Source organism: Fusarium fujikuroi, chromosome FFUJ_chr03 (assembly GCF_900079805.1).
Source record: "Fusarium fujikuroi IMI 58289 draft genome, chromosome FFUJ_chr03".
Classification (NCBI taxonomy): Eukaryota; Fungi; Ascomycota; class Sordariomycetes; order Hypocreales; family Nectriaceae; genus Fusarium; species Fusarium fujikuroi.
The window spans coordinates 3458001-3474259 of record NC_036624.1 but is presented as its reverse complement, the minus strand read 5'-3'; the positions used below and the strand labels follow the sequence as shown (position 1 = coordinate 3474259).

The 16259-nt window shown below is 48.5% G+C and overlaps 7 protein-coding genes; 2 read left to right on the top strand and 5 right to left on the bottom strand.

Annotated features, from left to right (window-relative positions):
- Nucleotides 1-52: 52 nt before the first annotated feature.
- FFUJ_03167 (related to capsular associated protein) lies at nt 53-2277 on the bottom strand (the record flags this gene model as incomplete). XM_023574983.1 has 4 exons in its annotated part: nt 53-144; nt 195-277; nt 337-2203; nt 2268-2277. The coding sequence occupies 4 exons, from the start codon at nt 2275-2277 to the stop codon at nt 53-55; spliced, it is 2052 nt and encodes a 683-aa protein (XP_023428859.1).
- Nucleotides 2278-2819: 542 nt separating this feature from the next.
- FFUJ_03166 (probable ribosomal protein S15a.e.c10, cytosolic) lies at nt 2820-3517 on the bottom strand (the record flags this gene model as incomplete). XM_023574982.1 has 2 exons in its annotated part: nt 2820-3079; nt 3385-3517. The coding sequence occupies 2 exons, from the start codon at nt 3515-3517 to the stop codon at nt 2820-2822; spliced, it is 393 nt and encodes a 130-aa protein (XP_023428245.1).
- A 595-nt stretch (nt 3518-4112) lies between these two features.
- FFUJ_03165 (probable 40S ribosomal protein S12) lies at nt 4113-4757 on the top strand (the record flags this gene model as incomplete). XM_023574981.1 has 3 exons in its annotated part: nt 4113-4115; nt 4259-4571; nt 4633-4757. The coding sequence occupies 3 exons, from the start codon at nt 4113-4115 to the stop codon at nt 4755-4757; spliced, it is 441 nt and encodes a 146-aa protein (XP_023428837.1).
- A 265-nt stretch (nt 4758-5022) lies between these two features.
- FFUJ_03164 (probable peptidyl-prolyl cis-trans isomerase nima-interacting 4) lies at nt 5023-5512 on the bottom strand (the record flags this gene model as incomplete). XM_023574980.1 has 3 exons in its annotated part: nt 5023-5040; nt 5094-5333; nt 5387-5512. The coding sequence occupies 3 exons, from the start codon at nt 5510-5512 to the stop codon at nt 5023-5025; spliced, it is 384 nt and encodes a 127-aa protein (XP_023428805.1).
- A 440-nt stretch (nt 5513-5952) lies between these two features.
- Nucleotides 5953-7462, bottom strand: FFUJ_03163 (uncharacterized protein; the record flags this gene model as incomplete). XM_023574979.1 has 5 exons in its annotated part: nt 5953-6163; nt 6215-6493; nt 6558-7098; nt 7151-7247; nt 7421-7462. The coding sequence occupies 5 exons, from the start codon at nt 7460-7462 to the stop codon at nt 5953-5955; spliced, it is 1170 nt and encodes a 389-aa protein (XP_023428244.1).
- A 1673-nt stretch (nt 7463-9135) lies between these two features.
- On the top strand, nt 9136-11463 carry FFUJ_03162 (related to pseudouridine synthase TruD/Pus7; the record flags this gene model as incomplete). XM_023574978.1 has 3 exons in its annotated part: nt 9136-9251; nt 9305-9392; nt 9448-11463. The coding sequence occupies 3 exons, from the start codon at nt 9136-9138 to the stop codon at nt 11461-11463; spliced, it is 2220 nt and encodes a 739-aa protein (XP_023428243.1).
- A 621-nt stretch (nt 11464-12084) lies between these two features.
- On the bottom strand, nt 12085-13818 carry FFUJ_03161 (probable MAP kinase kinase; the record flags this gene model as incomplete). XM_023574977.1 has 4 exons in its annotated part: nt 12085-12229; nt 12281-12942; nt 12991-13719; nt 13774-13818. 4 exons carry the CDS (start codon nt 13816-13818, stop codon nt 12085-12087), a joined length of 1581 nt encoding a protein of 526 aa, XP_023428242.1.
- Nucleotides 13819-16259: the final 2441 nt, after the last annotated feature.

Here is a 16259-nt window from a genome sequence, read left to right as displayed (position 1 = left end):
GGCGTAATAAAATTATTCCATATTCAACATAATATACACACGTATGATTCTCTCACTCCTCTGAAACACCAGTACCCGTGTTGGTAATATGAACCTTGATGCCGTTTCCAGTGGTATACGTGCCTTTTGCTATGCTCTGACCCCCTATGCGTATATGTCATTCACTCAGTGTAATCATTCATTCATTCATCAACTCTCAATCTTTGGTAGCCTCATATTGGCGCTACGACGATCATAACCAATTACTTCTCTCTTATCGTCTATCACTCGAGCATATCTGTGTCATGTTAGCATCAGAATGAAAATGATCAAAATATACGAGACTATAGCGCTTACTCAAGCATGAGGCGGAAGAACCATGCTTCCATGTCAACCTGGCGAAGAGCCTGCTTGGCCCACTCTCGACTAGCAGCCGCAATGCGCTCGCCTTCTTCACGGCCAGCTTCCTCGTTCTCGAGGAATCGAACTATCTCAAGCCAGTCGTCTCCCTGGATACTCAGAGGCACGTAATGTGCCCACGGCTTGAGCCACTCAGCGTGCCACTCACGGAACACTGCGAGTTTAAATGTGAGGCTGCGACTGCGAAGGAAGGCAGTGAAGCGACCGGAAAAGGCGTTTCCATCCATATCAAGTAGATATTTATATGACCAAGCATCTTGCTGATCTACAGCCTCGGTGACATTGAAAAATGCACGTTGCGCCTCGCAGTCACCTTGGTCACATTGTCCAATGTGAGAGAAATGCACATCAATCATCTCGCTGTAGTCGCCGCGCGGGACCTCGCTGGTCGCCCAGGAACGGCCGTTTTGCTTAGTGAGAATATGAGCCTGGTCGCGCGCGTTAAGCTTTTGTACAAGACGTTGACGGTGCTGATGTCTCCAACGGCCATTCCGGCTGTAGCCCCCAGTGGTCGAGCCACGCCAATATAGCTTGCTCTCCTTCTTAACCCACTCCACGTCCATGTCCTCCTCGTATTTTACCATGCCGGCCCAGTCCCAGGGAGACGGGTATACAAGGTCGCTGTAAGAAGAAATCTTGGACTGGGAGAATATGGGAAACAAATCCTGGACAATTCTATATGTATTGGGTCCACCGAAGAAGCCAAAGTTAGATTTGAGGCTGGGCGATAGGCATATGTCTGACATGGCGGTCGTGTTGTAAACAAATCCAAGATCACTCATGCCATACCTGTTTCTATAGTCCACAGCCTCTTCCTCCTCGAGACAGCGAGCTGGAGTATCTGGCGGACAGGACAGGCGAGAATGAGACCAGGTTGATTGATGGGCAAAAGAGTTGAAGCGTGTGAGACTTATCTCGTCGAACGACTTCCCATCATATAGCTCCGAGTTCGTTTGAGTGAAGTCGTTGGCGAGTTGTGATTTCGCAAACGCTGCGGGCATGTTCTGCTCTTTGGCTATTTTCATTAACCTCGTCAGGTCCTCATACGAAAGGACAACGCGGGACTCGTCGTGAAAGTTGAAGGCCAGGTCCATGTCTGGAAGGTACTTGAGAAATTTGCCCATCATCCTCTTCGTGGCATTTTGCTGCCATTCAACGCCATTTTGTATATAAGTGATCCTGTGGTCTCGAATGGATACTCCAATCAGCCCGTTATCAAAACCCAATGCCTCTCTGGCTCGAGTCCGGATAGTCTTGGGTTTTAGTCCCCAGAATGGAGTGATCAGATCATGAATCGTGTCGAACTCGTCTATCAATTTGACGTCGTTGTCTTTTGCAAATCGAAACCACTCGTCAAAAAGAGGTGGCGGTGGAATACCATATCGACGACGGTACTCCTGAACAGCCTCTTCAAGCGTCTTGGACTGTCGAGCCCTGAGTTTTTTAAACTCCTCCTGGGCATTCCTTGTAAGATATCCTATAGGATGCACTTCTGGAGTGGAAACCTTTCTTGGTTCGGCGCTTCCTTGAACAAGTTCATCCTGTGGCGCTGATCCTGGGGTTGTTGATGGTTCTAGGGGTGTTTGAGTGGGAGTTTGGATTTGAATTTCTCTTGTGTGTTTTGGTGATATTCTCAAGAGACTATACGCGCAGAAACAAAATAATGTTAGAGCTGTGATGGATAAGAGTTGACGCCGCTGAGAGGCGCGAAACGATAAGAGGGGGATCATGTTTATAGCTGGCTTCAGGGTCAAACAGAAACCGAAATCGTCATGGTAGGAAGTATGTTTAAAATTTCCATCGGCTTGCTGATACAAAAGTATCTGCTAAAAGAATTCAATTGCAAAGCCTGGTAGCCATGAACTCACCACCGGTCATGATGTCTGTCTCAGCGCGAAGCGGCAGATTGACCATGAGACAAAGGAGTGGATTAGAGTTGGTTGCATCATTTTAATTGGTTAACCGTCCAAAAATAAACAATAGCTCGACAGGGACGTTGTTGGCACAACGACTTGACTGTTGGATTACCATGCCAAGAAAAGAATTGGACAATAATTTTCTAGTGATAACCAGTATGGAATTTTCGAGCAGCATTACAAAGGCATGTCTATTGGAGCTGATAGAATTCATACGAGGTTCGATTGCTGGAATCATAGCCAGAGCAATCTGATGGGTGGATTGTACCGTCCGAGATGGGTATAACGTCAGGATTGAGCATGAACATTTGTCTTTAATTTCACATCACATCTAGGGAGTCTCGAGTCTGAGCATCTCGTATAGGTTCAATTCTTGTGCTCGCGTGTGCGATAAGCGGCATTGCTATTAATCACATCGGTCATAGTCATCATCATCCTGCCTCAACGCCGAGAATGCCCTGTTTTGTTTGTAAAAATCACTTTTTGATTGGCATCCCGTCCCATTTAGTAGAAGAAGCCAATGATCTTGCCAGAAACGTGCTTGCGTCGGGCCTCCTCGTGGTCCATGATGCCAGCAGAGGTGGTGAGGATGACATAACCGAACTGACGGGCAGGGAGCAACTTGACAACCCACTTCTCGAGCTCAGAGAGGCGCACGTTGTAGCGGGGAGAGATGACACCAGTCTTGTTGAGGCGGCCGTTGAGCTGGACAACGATCTTGCCGGATCGGTGGTCGTCGACCTCCTCGAACTCTCCAATGTATCCTAATGATCGAATCAGTAATGTTTCGAGAGACTAAACGTTAGACATCATGGGTATAAAGAATCCGAAAAACGTGTAAGATCTCCGAGTTTGAATCTATCGGCAACTTATAGGGGCTGGGTCGTGGTGCAGTATCGACCGTCGCCCTAGTTATCATGCCGAATAAGGAGATCGAGAGTTGTCAACGACTCATGGTAGTTGGATCATGGTGAGAAGAACCACTACCAAGCATTGTCATGTTGAACAGTGGAGGTCAAATGGCGAAGAATACAGAAAAAATGAATGAATGAAAAGTTCCGAGACATACCGTGGCGCTGCATGACCTGGAGGAACTTGATGATGACCTTGGAAGAAGGTCGGATCAGGACCTGGCGCTTGCCAGCCTTCTCGGCGTTGTTGATGGCGTTGAGCGCATCGTGGAGAACGGAAGTGCGGACCATTGTGGCGGAGTTTTGAGGAGATTCTCAAGTCGGGACGGGAAATGAGGTATCTGCCATGAAATACAGTTGTTAGCCTTTTCAAGGCTCATGAGCGAGGAGAGTGCCCCCAACGATCGATCGCGAGGGTTCTGCCGCCCAGTGCTGAAGAGGAGAAGCGTATCGTGGAACTGTCGCCAGCCGTGAATAGTACCCGGCCATTGTTGAAAGATCGGCTCACGTAAAACGACGCTCTCGATTTCTCTCCCTTGCCACGGTGAAGAGCATCATCCTTCTGGATTCGGATCGCTGCGAGCGAGTTTCGTAGTATACATACCTCGAAGATTTACTTGGTCGATTGATGAAAACTACAAAGTCAAGGAACGCGGATAGGAAAGGAAGTAAAAAAAAATTAAAAAAAAAGGAAGGTGTAGTGTGTGGATAGTGGGTCCGTGCACTTGCCCTAAGGCTCTGCGCACTCGGTCGTTTAGATTTCGGCAAATCAACGTGGAACTAAACGAAGACATTTCCCAGATCACGACTCTACCCCCCCTTCCAACTTTTCCTTGATACACATAGAAATCTTCGAGGATCGCCCGACAAGAAAAGATTATCCAAGATGGTGAGTTTTTGAAGTCTTGCCGCCTCTAGTCGTCAATTGCGCTGTCGAGGCTCGCAACTGCAACCTCGAACGGATGTCAATTCGCGATGGTGGGGGAAGCACCAAAAATCGAAAAAATGTTGGCTAACATTTTCTCGTGATAGTCGGACGTAGAAGACAACACCCCCGAGGTCGCCGATGTTGTTGAGGTTTCCGGCGATGCCCCCAAGGGCCAGATGTCCATTCTCGACGCTCTCAAGGGTGTCCTGAAGCTCTCTCTTATGCACGACGGTCTCGCTCGTGGTCTCCGTGAGGCTTCCAAGGCCCTCGATCGCCGACAGGCACACATGTGTGTCTTGAACGAGAACTGCGAGGAGGAGGCCTACAAGAAGCTTGTTGTCGCTCTCTGCAACGAGCACAACATCCCCTTGATCCAGATCCCCGATGGAAAGCAGCTCGGCGAGTGGGCCGGTCTCTGTACGTTTCGCCTGATGGGATCTACTTTGGTCTGGAGTGATTTACTAACTAATACCTATAGGCGTTCTTGACCGTGAGGGTAACGCCCGCAAGGTCGTCAACTGCTCTTGCGTCGTCGTCAAGGACTGGGGTGAGGAGTCTCAGGAGCGATCTATCCTCCTCAACTACTTCCAGACTGAGCAGTAAGGGCCTTTAAACGGTGTAGGATGTGAAAGGAGAGGATTAGAGGTGCGGACTTGACTTTGTTTCGAGACTGCTCGACATGACTTTTTTGCTTGTACTCTAGCCACTTCGGTTGGCATCTAAAACGGTTTAGGCCTCATATCTCATGGCCATATTGCATTTGAGAGGAATAAAAAAAATTGGGCATCAAATTAGATCCTCAACCTGTCTCTTGTGCTTCTGTCGTAACAGTCATGCCGGATTGCGTGACTCCCTCAAGCTCTGCCATCTACTTTCGTCCCTCGACCTCCCATAATGTTAATCTCGGATCGATACTTGTGCAAGAAGTTGTGAACTTACCATGATGATATGATATCCAAACTCCGTCTTGCACTCTACAAATTTCGGACTGGCGGTTGTGCTGGACTCAAGAGCAAAAGCCACCTCCTCAAACTTGGGGTCCAAGCTACCCTTGGTCTTCCACCCCAGTGAACCACCTTGCCTCGCCTTGTCTTCTGAGTACTCTCGTGCGACCTCATCGAACTTGAGGCCGTCGTTCAACTTCGCCAAAGCCTCCTCCTTCTTAGCGTGTTTCTCGCACTATGCAACCCTCGGTCAGTACTTTAATTGGTGAACACTTGTGTGAAACTCACCAGAATGTGACGGACGTTGATACTCTGAGCACCTTTGGATTTGCCGCCAGAGTCTCTTGCATCTTTACCCTTGTCTGCCTTGCCCTTGCCTCCCTTGTCGGCACCTTTCTTGTCGTTTTTCCCCATGTTGTTTGTGAGGGTGTCATGTAAGAGGACTAGGGACCACAGCTGTAGTGGCGGTGGGTTCCATGGAACTTGGATGACATGCCCCGCTGTAGGTGCACCCTTGAAAGCTTTCCTTCCATTGTCTTGTGTCGACGCGGTACATACCCCGCTCTCAGTTGAGGCACCCACCTACCGCCAACCAAGTCATATCAACACTTCCAAACTCGGTAGGCGATGATGGAACTGACAATGTCAGAGGTCTCTAATTAAACGTTACCATTAATGCTATGAACTAGACTTGTAAGCCAATCGATGCAGCGTAGCCCCACGTCCCATCATTCATGCTTCACCTCAAATCAATAAAGTCCTGCTTTGTTGAACTGATAACCCAACGAGTTTCGGAAGTCATGCGACCTCTGATACTCCTCCCGGTCGACTTTCTCTTGTGCCATTTCTAACTTCTAGTCAAGAAGGGCCTTGTTTCCCTTGTGCTTTTTGATCGCCTCACCCTCATATTTCTCATAGAGCTCCCAGTCATCCATCTCGGATGGGCGGGGTATGTGCATAATATCCTCTATTGGTTTCTGATCCTCAACTCTTTCCAAAGTGAGCATCATATGGTGCCGGTCGCTGACTTCATTAAACCATTGACTATATCGGCGTATCGTATACCTAGCGCCTTATTAGCGAGTAGGAGCCGTAGGAAAGGCCATGAGAACCCACAAACCATCATAACGAATGCCGACCTTTGGTGCATATGGGCTTCTGAGGTGGTGGCCTCGCAGGATTCGAAATGTGGCTCCCACTTGAGATATGAGCGACACATGTATGTCGGTAATTCTTCCCTGTCTGACATACTTCAGAGTTCCCTCCCCTTCATCGATTTTCTCTTGCCCTGTGAGCAACGGTAATGCGGCAACTCCATATTTGCCCTTGGTAGGTTTCTCGCGAGCACTACCAACAATACCATCCCGATGCGCGCAAGCCAAGTTGAGCCACCAACTGCATCTTAAGCGTGAGTAACCTTCAAAAAGTTTCGATTGCTATGGGGTTCGGGTCTTCTTACTGCCCAGGTTCGATTTCCAGATTACCCTCCAGCTCTGACAAGGTCTTACCTTCTTTAGCTTGCCAACGTTCTTCTGAATTGTCTGCATTGGGGTTCAGAGCCACATCCCTAAGCCGTCCCGTCTTGGGGAGATCTCGATAGCGGTTTTGCTCCATATTGAAGTAGGGACCTCGAAACCTTTCAACCCATTTCCGTTCCAAGGCCTCTGCTCTTTCGACATCTTTTGAAAATCTAATAGGTACTCTTGGGTGGCGATATTTGGGATCGATGAGATCCGATATAAGCTTGTCAAGGTGTGTGTCGCGTATAGTCTCGAATTCTATTGCGCGGTTGTAGTGCTCCTCGTCTCTAAGCAGTGCCGCGAGAAAACCCATGGCTTCTTCCCACCTGTCCTCGGGACGTCCCTCATGCAGGCTACTGCGAATGGTGTCGCACAAGTCAAGAAGCACAGCTGTATCGTAGCCAGCTCTCGATGGAAGACGCTGAGGCTCAGGTTGTTTCCCTTTTGAGAATTCAGAAGGCTCATGGCTGGGCTCTTCGTCTATGGGCAGTGAGTAGATCCGCATCGCAGAGCAGTGTCCGGGTTAGCTCACCTTGGTGGGGAGGCATGAAGTCACCCGGGTCTTCACCTTGACTCCAGCGTTCACGACGCTCACGACCGTGGCGACGGAGGACAGCAGACAAGGGTGCCTGTAAGCAAAGAAATTAGCGTTGTGAGTGGGTAAGAAATTGTTCAGGAATATGGCCGAGAACTGCCATCCAAAATAATGCGAATTGGGCACAATATTGAAGCATTCAGTGGGATGTAGTGAACGAATTGTTTGTGACGGCCCATACAAAAATGGATATCCGTTCGTCCTTACCTTGTAAATGTCCCGTGTTGAGCCGCTTCTTATCACAGGCATCTTGATCGTGGATCGTTCCTGGGTCACTCTTCAGTTGCACTTGCGTTATGATGACAGTCAGAACAGATGATCTCTCGAAGCTGCGTACGACAGAGTCTTTCCCGACCTTTGTCTTTACGGCTCATGATTGACATGTCAATTGCGGGCCCAATGCAGTCAACCGTAGAAGCGAGAAGTGATTGGAAGAGAACTCGAGCAAAGAGGAGAAATGGGAATAGGGAATTTGGATTAACAAAAATAACCAAAAACCAGCAAAGAGTGTGTTGGTGTTGCTCCTCACTCTTCCCCTCGACAATAAGGGAGATTTTTAAAAGTGGCCGAACTTTGGAGGAGGGGAGGTTGGATCACGCCTTGTCGTGTGCAAACGATCCTTGCAGCTAGCAATAGACCAATAAGTGACTATCATCACCGATCAGCCGAGGAGGTCTCACAGTAAAGTAGGTGGTATAAGTCATAGCAACTAGGTAGGTAAGTAGTTAGGTGCAGAGAGAAAAGCTTAGCTGAACTTGTCATGCGGGCTACTCACCAAGCGTCTACCTAGGTATTTAGTGACTCGTACAAGAGAGGGGCTCCTGAGATGCTGAGGAGACATGGTTTGTTAGTGATTTACTACCTAGGCTAGGGTAGCTATGATTGTCCGCTCTCCCAAGACGGCAATCAGGATGCAGCACAAGTAAAAGTTCCTGTCGATGCTGGGGTGCATCATGCCACATGAACTGCCTGTGCTGAAAAAGTCCGCTTATAACTTGTCAACATCCAGCATGAATCAACTTCATGTACAGTCACTTACTATAGGTAGACTGTTTCATATTGTGCGCATATTAGAGATATGAACTGCAACACTACCTAAGTAGGTAGGCATTGGCGTTGTAATTCCCCGTATGCTACTAAAGAAACCAGTAGCTACTAACCTTACCTTCAGGCCGCTTATCTGTCGTGCACATCCTCCAGTATCGCTACAATGAAATGTAGAGTACGCGACAAGGTACTAAGTTATGGTAGGCCAAAGTTGTGTGCCTCTTAAAAATCCAGGTGTGAACAGAATCCTAACGATAAGTTTCATCCCTCATCAGGGAACATGAAAATTCCGACCCTAAGCTAAGTTGTACAAAGTGATTGGTCTCAAGACCTATTACATTTTAAGTCTACGTTATTGTAAATTAGGTAATTGAACCTGTTTGCTGCTCGTGATAGGGATGCAGGTATTAAGTCTTCATGCCTCACCTTGCCTCTCCACCATATGCATGCTAGCATGCTAGCTGGTCTTGATACGAAAGTCGAGAAAACATATAATGAGCATCAAGTTAACTTAATAAAACCATCAACAGCCAAACACCATAGCACATACTTCCTTGGCATCTGTTCTCTATCCAGTTCAACTTTTCGGCAGCCTGGTAAACAGACAGATTTTGACAAGAGGCTGCCCTCCATTAGGTTGGTAAATACGTATCTTCGACCGCCTGCCTTTTGAGGCACCGCACCATGTTCTGGTTGGTAAGATACGACTCACCGCCTTCTGATTTGAATCTAAGATGAAATACTGCCGGGGGGAAAATTACAGATCGCAAAGGTGCCCCCACCAGTTGATTCAACCATCAAGCGGAAGCAAACACATCTGTCGCAAGCTTTCGCCAGAATTGATATACGTCTATATTGCAGTCTAAGTCTTTATAATGGCGGAGCAGTCTCATCACGCGGTGCGTGGCACTGCGTCTTATACGCGATCCATAGGAATTAGCCAGCGTGTGACACCACTCGCGACACCATGGACTGGTGAAATGCGGACAAGGTGAACATTGAAGTCATGGTCATGCCAGAAATTGAGAGACTAACGCAATGCAGATTCTCGGACTTTCAAGTCAATGAGATCAAAGAAGACGGCACAGTCCTGCACCTACAACAAGTCGGCCTGTCAGATGAAGAGGCACCGGTAAGCAGAAACGGACTCTACAGCTTTCCTAGCGCACTCACTAAGTTCTTCTCAGGCGGTTGTAGTGAATAAAGAGTTCAACGGCGAGTCTACAGCCCAGGAAACGAAAACAGATGAGCCTGCGAAAGATTCCTTGAAGCAACCATCCAGTGAGACCGCTATGAGACCCGAGTCGGCACCTCAGCCTGAGGCGGTCAACGACGTCTCACCTGAGGATGCCACCATTCTTGAGGGTCTGACTGATCAGCGATTCTCTCAGGAGCTGATTGGAGTATATCGGTCTGGTCATGGCGCCGACCACGAGAAGAGGAAGTCTGTTACATCGGAGCCCATGGACGATAGGGCAAAGCGTGGCCAAGTTCACCAAGAGATCCGGCGCATCTTTAAGTCTCGGATAGATACCAACACAACTGACGAAGGTGCTATTGTCGCAACTCTTATTCCCCCACGAAAAGCCAACAGCAAGAAGCGCGGCCGCGGTGGCCGCGGTGGTGGCCGTGAGGAAAAGCCTGCCGGTGAATACCTGCATTTTACTCTGTTCAAGGAGAACCGCGACACAATGGATGCTGTGAATCAGATTGCTCGTTTCCTCAAGGTCAAGCCCCAGGTCATCGGATACGCCGGTACCAAAGATCGCAGAGCTTCTACAGTGCAACAATGCTCGGTGCGATACATGCGGCCACGAAACCTCGCTGGTATCAATGGGAGGATCTGGGGTGTTTCTACGGGAGATTACGACTATAAGGACAAGCCAATTTATCTCGGACAGCTTCTTGGCAACGAGTTCGTGATTGCGATCAAGAGTTGTCAAATAGTTGGCGAGTCCAACGACCAGCCCATTGCCCAGCGGGTAGAAGTGCTGAAGAAGAATGTTGATCAGGCTTTGAGTCATATGAATGAACACGGCTGGATCAACTATTTTGGTCACCAGCGCTTCGGAACTCACGAAGTCGGTACACACCAGATTGGGCAACTCATCTTGGGGGACAAGTATGAAGAAGCAGTCATGTCACTACTCCATTACGATGTTAAGATTGCACAGAGGGCTGAGGCGGGTGATATTCCCGACGAACCCTCCAAGAGAGACGAGTATTTGCGAAACCAGGCCTGCATGCTCTTCCTTACAGACAAAGATGTCGACCGAGCCATCAAGCTCATGCCTCGTCGATTTTCTGCCGAAAACAGCATCTTCAGACATCTGAACCGGCAGGGCGCTCAGTCTAGACGTGATTTCATTGGCTCTCTGGTTCACATCACTCGTGGCTTGCGCTCCATGTACCTTCATGCCTATCAGTCCTATATCTGGAATCATGCCGCCAGTCGTCGCTGGGAGCTTCACGGCGAGAATGTGATTGCTGGCGATCTCATTATCGCTCCGACGGAGAGTGTGCCTCTTGTCAGCGGCCAGGACCAAGACGGTGATGACATTATCAACCCTGTCGAAGACGACGAAGATGCTCCCGTTCGCGCTCGTCCCCTTACCGCCGAAGAGGCCGCCAGTGGTAACTACACCATCTTCGACATTGTGCTGCCAACACCAGGCTACGACGTCGTTTATCCTGAGAACGATATCGGGGAATTCTACAAGGATTTCATGGGTCGCGACGAGAATGGTAATCTAGACCCCTACAAAATGCGCCGTATGCGCCGCGAGTTCAGTCTGCCTGGCCGATACCGCAAAATCATGAACCGATTCCTTGCCACGCCCTCCGCTGAGGTCCGTGCCTACTCGGATGATGCAGAGCAAATGCACCCAACTGACTTGGACAATATCAAAGCTTCGAAGGGTCCTAGCAGGAAGCGTTCTCATGAAGAAGTTGACTCCGGCTCGACAGTCAAGAAAACGAAGGTTGAAAATGGTACGCCCGCTTCTACAGAGGTTGAGATGACATATGCCCAAGCAGAGACATCAGATGATGGGTCTGCCCCTGAAGCGGCTCCTGCTTCTCAAGAACCTACAAAGGTTGCGGTGGTAGTTAAGTTTCAACTTGGACGCAGTGCATACGCAACTATTGCGTTACGCGAGCTCATGGGCGACCCTACTGAGGATACCGAGACCAGGGACACTTGAAAAGCAGATGTTCTATATCTTGAATAATAAAATGTAGAGGACCATCGACAGGAATTTGATACCCATGTATTTAAGTGGGGGTACAATAAAATTGAGGTACTTGGATGCCAAATATAAAATATATCTAATGCGAAGCTCGCTATATTCTGGTAGCCCTCAGCTTGATGGCTGTAGCAATTGCATCAATCCTAACCATGCACTACTACTGAGGACATGATAATGCCACAAGAGGGTCTTCTGAAGCTACTTACTGCAGACTGGTCCGGCCGTTTATGCGCACTCATTCTTGAGCCCATAGTTTTTTTAATCATGAAACAAACATCAGCGACGATGTATTTAAAGAGCTATGCTCACAACGAAGACCGCAGCCTCTGTTCACATAATCGTGGGCGTAGTGTAAACGGCTGATGGGGAATGTGGCCTTTTCTGGTTCGTTCATGGCCCTCTGTGAAGCGTTTATGCTGCATGGCCGTTTCTCCGATTTGCTTCTTCAAAGACCAGCTTCATCAATTCGTCTGCTTTTGCAAGAACTTGTACCGCCTTGATCTCCTTCCATTATTTGACATCCTGTGCTGCTTTAACAACTTGCTGCTCCGAAGCTTGAGCTCGTTGTATATCTTTCTAAGAGTCCTTAGGTTGTTCGTCCCAGCCCCAGACAAAAGAAAGATATTTCACCATGTTGACACGCTTGGAGCGCATTTCAACCATCCATGGGTGCTCCATCATCTTCCAAGGACTGGCTCGTCTGTTGGGTTGTTTTTCCAAACTCAGACAATGTTAGCACACGCCCCTAAAGGACGGGGAGGGGGAGACTTACCAGCACTCAATGAAATATTTGAAGTTGTCACTCCAATACACGTCCATTTCAGGTTCGTCCTTCAGTTTGGGCACGTTCTGTCTTACGATGTATGTGAGTAAATCTATAAGACCAGCCCGCGGTTGCATTTCTGTGCCGTCTGCTGGGAACGGGAAACGATGCTGCGCAACCTCGAGAAGGGTAACTCCGGTTGACCAAACATCCGAAGTAATAGTATAGGACTGTCCAGTGATACGCTCAGGTGCCATATAATAGCTGGTGCCGATAAAAGTATTGGCCTCTCCCTTAGTACCGAAATCGCCAGAGACACCAAAATCGCAAAGTTTCACAGCACCATCTCGGCAGAGCAGGATGTTCGAAGGTTTGATGTCTCGGTGAATGATTCGTCGAGTATGCAGGTACGTGAGACCGCCCAAAACACCCTCGGCGATCTTTCCTAAAACCTTCTCTCCTGTTCTGCCCCCCAAACGCTTGACCTCCTTGTAAATACTATCAAGCGAACCGCCTTCACAAAACTCCATTGCAATTGAGATCGTGGCTGTAGCCGGATCGACAAAGGCTCCATAGTACTTGCATATGTGGTCTGAAGCGCACTCTTTGTTAAATCCCAGCTCTCTGAGAATCTGCTTTTTGACGTCGGGGTCCGGATTCGTAGTGATGACCTTGAAACGTCAGTATTCAAACTGTGGCTTATGGTCGAAATAACTCACCTTGAGGGCAAAAACCGTGTTCCCACCCTTGAGCTTGCATCTTGTGACAGCACCTCCAGCACCTTCACCTAGATTTCCAATCTCGACAATTCTCTTCTCCAAACTTGCGATTCTCCAACCCTCCTCGTCGAGCTCATCAACATCTAGAGTCCTGGCTTTCTCAAGGCTTAGTTTATCGAATGCCTCCAAACCTTGAAGACTTCCATCACGCTCCATAGATACCCCGCCCTCGCTTCTCTCGGAATACATAGATCCCACAGCAGATACCGGATCCGGAGTACCTTGAGGTCTTGATACACCTATACCATACTGCGAAGCAAAGGACAAAGCGGAATACTGAGATCCTGCAGAAGTGGGATTGCTCACCCGTCCATCTAGAGGGCCAAAACTGCCAGACCTTGAGTGAGCCGCGCTACTTTCACTACCACCACCTGCCGATGCTTGGGCTGCACATTGGGATCGTGGTAATTGTTCATGGGGTGTGACTTGACTACCCATGGGGGTTGCTAGGTGTAGTGTCGGCAAAGGGGGCCTTGAAGGTGCAGCCGCGGCTGCTCCTTGATTGCCTACAGCTTTGGCATTAGGTGATGGTGGGATAGCGAGGCCAAGCCTGGGAGTACGAGCTCCACCACTTCTGGCGCCAGGAATGGCGGGTCGGAGGAGAGGCACGGGAGAAGGGCCCGAGTTATGTGTTGGCAGAGAAATTGGAGTGGGAGCAGCAGGCTGTTGCTATAATTCGTGAGTTAGACATTAAGACAAGGAAGAGCAATCAGGAGAGCGTACGGGTAGTGGAGTCGAATCAGAACTCTGAGGCTGTTGGTCGGCCATATTCGCTGTTGCGCTGGTGACACGGGTTCCAACAGTGTGTTCACAATATGAAGTCTTGTTGGGGATCAGATGGAAAGTGATTTCTTTGTTCTGAAAAGAAGTCTCTCCTAGGGAAGGTGGTATCAACCAGAGACGATCGTGATAGTCGGGTGTGAGGAGTAAGCGTCGTCGAGCGGCCAGCGTCGTCGTAAGTATGAACACGGATATAGGGTTACAACAATTCAACGTCGAGTATTTGGCAATAGCAGCAATAGCGAATGTTGGGAATCGGTTGAACCGACTGCTTCAGGTAGTTGAGAATGAAAAGGGTACGAATGTCGTCGTCAAAGAACCAAGTGAGGTAGCCGCAGGAGTAACAAGAGCCCACGCAAAAGAGCGGGGAAAGTATGGTTGGCGGCGTTTAGGTGTATAGAGGTAAGTACTAGAGGTAGTAGGTGAGGTAGACTTCGTAGATATACTAATGTTGTTATGCCCAAGAAAACGTCGCAAAACAGGGCCTAAGCTGACCAAAAAAAGGCGTGGCAACGAACGACACGTCGTCGAGTGAATCCGAAACGGCAGGAGGAAAAGATGAGAAAGGACGTGAGATCATATGAGAGGGCGAGAGCTAGAGAAAAGAGGACGTGTAAGCTGGGAATGGCGTCCACCATAGATGCTATTGATTGGATCGGGTCTGGGTGGGCGGGCTTGTGACTGTGACTGCCACTGAGACTAGGAAGGGCGGGGCGCTTGGGCATCTGTTACCCCTAGGCTGGTAGGGCTCAGTGGAAGATGCACAGGGCCCTTAGGGGTAGTACATAGCACATATGCACGAGCGGGGAGCTCTCCATTTTGTTTGCGGCGCGGGTGCGTTGAGTGATTGATTGGGCTTCCAAGTACCTAGCCCAGTATTTTGCCTTAGGTGGTACCTACTAACCTGGAAAACTTAGGTAGACTTGAGGGGGAGGGATGGGAAGCTGGTGGGCTTTCCAGGTATTGGTAGTTTTGAGATATGTCTCAGATTCTCGCCAAACTCATCTGAAATGGTTTAGGAACTTGCTCAATACAACACGCGCTTGATTACTTCTTACAGGCTACAACCACAACACAGACCGAGGTAAGTTACTTTATAGGTAGGTAGGTGTATTGGGATAGGATGGCCAGTTACCTGACTATCCCCCTATCTAGTTGTGAGTATGTTTACACGGTGATACCGCGCATCCAATGCGACTGAAGTCTAGCAACCTGAAGCCAAGCCAGCCCGATATAAAATCCAAGGGTTGCCATCAGTGGGATGAATGGTGGGATGAATCTACAGGCTCTTGTTGGCATGATTCGGTTCTTTCTTCTTTCTTCTGCGATCTATCATGCCAGGGTTTTTTAATGCACCTATCGTGAAAGAATGAATATCAATATTGGACATGGTCTTTTGAAAGACAATGGATCCAGGCACATAAAGCCATGAGCTCATTGTCAAGTTCATAGCTGGGTTGCACACACACCGTCATTCTCGTCGTCACACTCTGCAGTATTTCAGGTTTTTTTGCTATGGCCCCCAACCGTCGGTGTACTAACGGTGCAGTTTGACTTGGTCTCATTCATATTCCGATGCCGAATTAACCTCCACATCCTCGTTTCGAAATTCAGAGTCAGGCTACAGTACTCCATGGCATCAAACCTAGTAGGTAGTGGAGCTGTTGATTCGCACCATCATGGGTCAGTTGCATCGGAAGCGCTTGTCCCATATCAACGTGGTCCAACCGCAATTCAAGGCTAGGTAGGAATGAGGAGATCCTTCAAGCCCTCGGTCAGCATCTAATTCGTAAAGCTTTTGAGTGTAATATGCAATATCGTGGTCGTAAGACAGAACTTACTAATTCTTAGGTGACAAGTCAAAATGTCACCCTGGGAAGCCCCTGAGCTAGATATTTGAAAAAACACCAGGACCCCGGACAGGTTGTTTGTGAAGTCAATTGACAATCAAAACATAATACCTACAAACCCAATCAGATGGCGAAACACAATGACTGTCACATCACCTAGCTACGTCGCAGCTGAACACATCCCAGGCATGTCTCCCTATTCGTCACAGGAACCCTGTGGTATTACGGGTGATCCTACAGGTGTGTGATGCAAAACAGGCGCCCGAGTGTCGGCTTCAAATACGTTTTCTATCATTATCGGAATTATAAGACTAGTCATGATTGGTACATAACCCTCGGGAGGCAAGAAAACAGCAAACCTTACTGTGAGGTATCAAAATAAATTTAGTAAGAGTTATTTTAAGCTTAGGCTATATTACCTAAGTCTTTTTGTCATTTAGGATTGAGGACCTGTATTTTCTTTCCTCCCCTAGATGACTAGATAATCCAAGATGAAAACAATGGAGTCGGTCATCAATCTATTCGCGATAGGTGAATGTCGTAGGGATCGTTAGCCTTTCAAATCGCATTTTTAGTGGC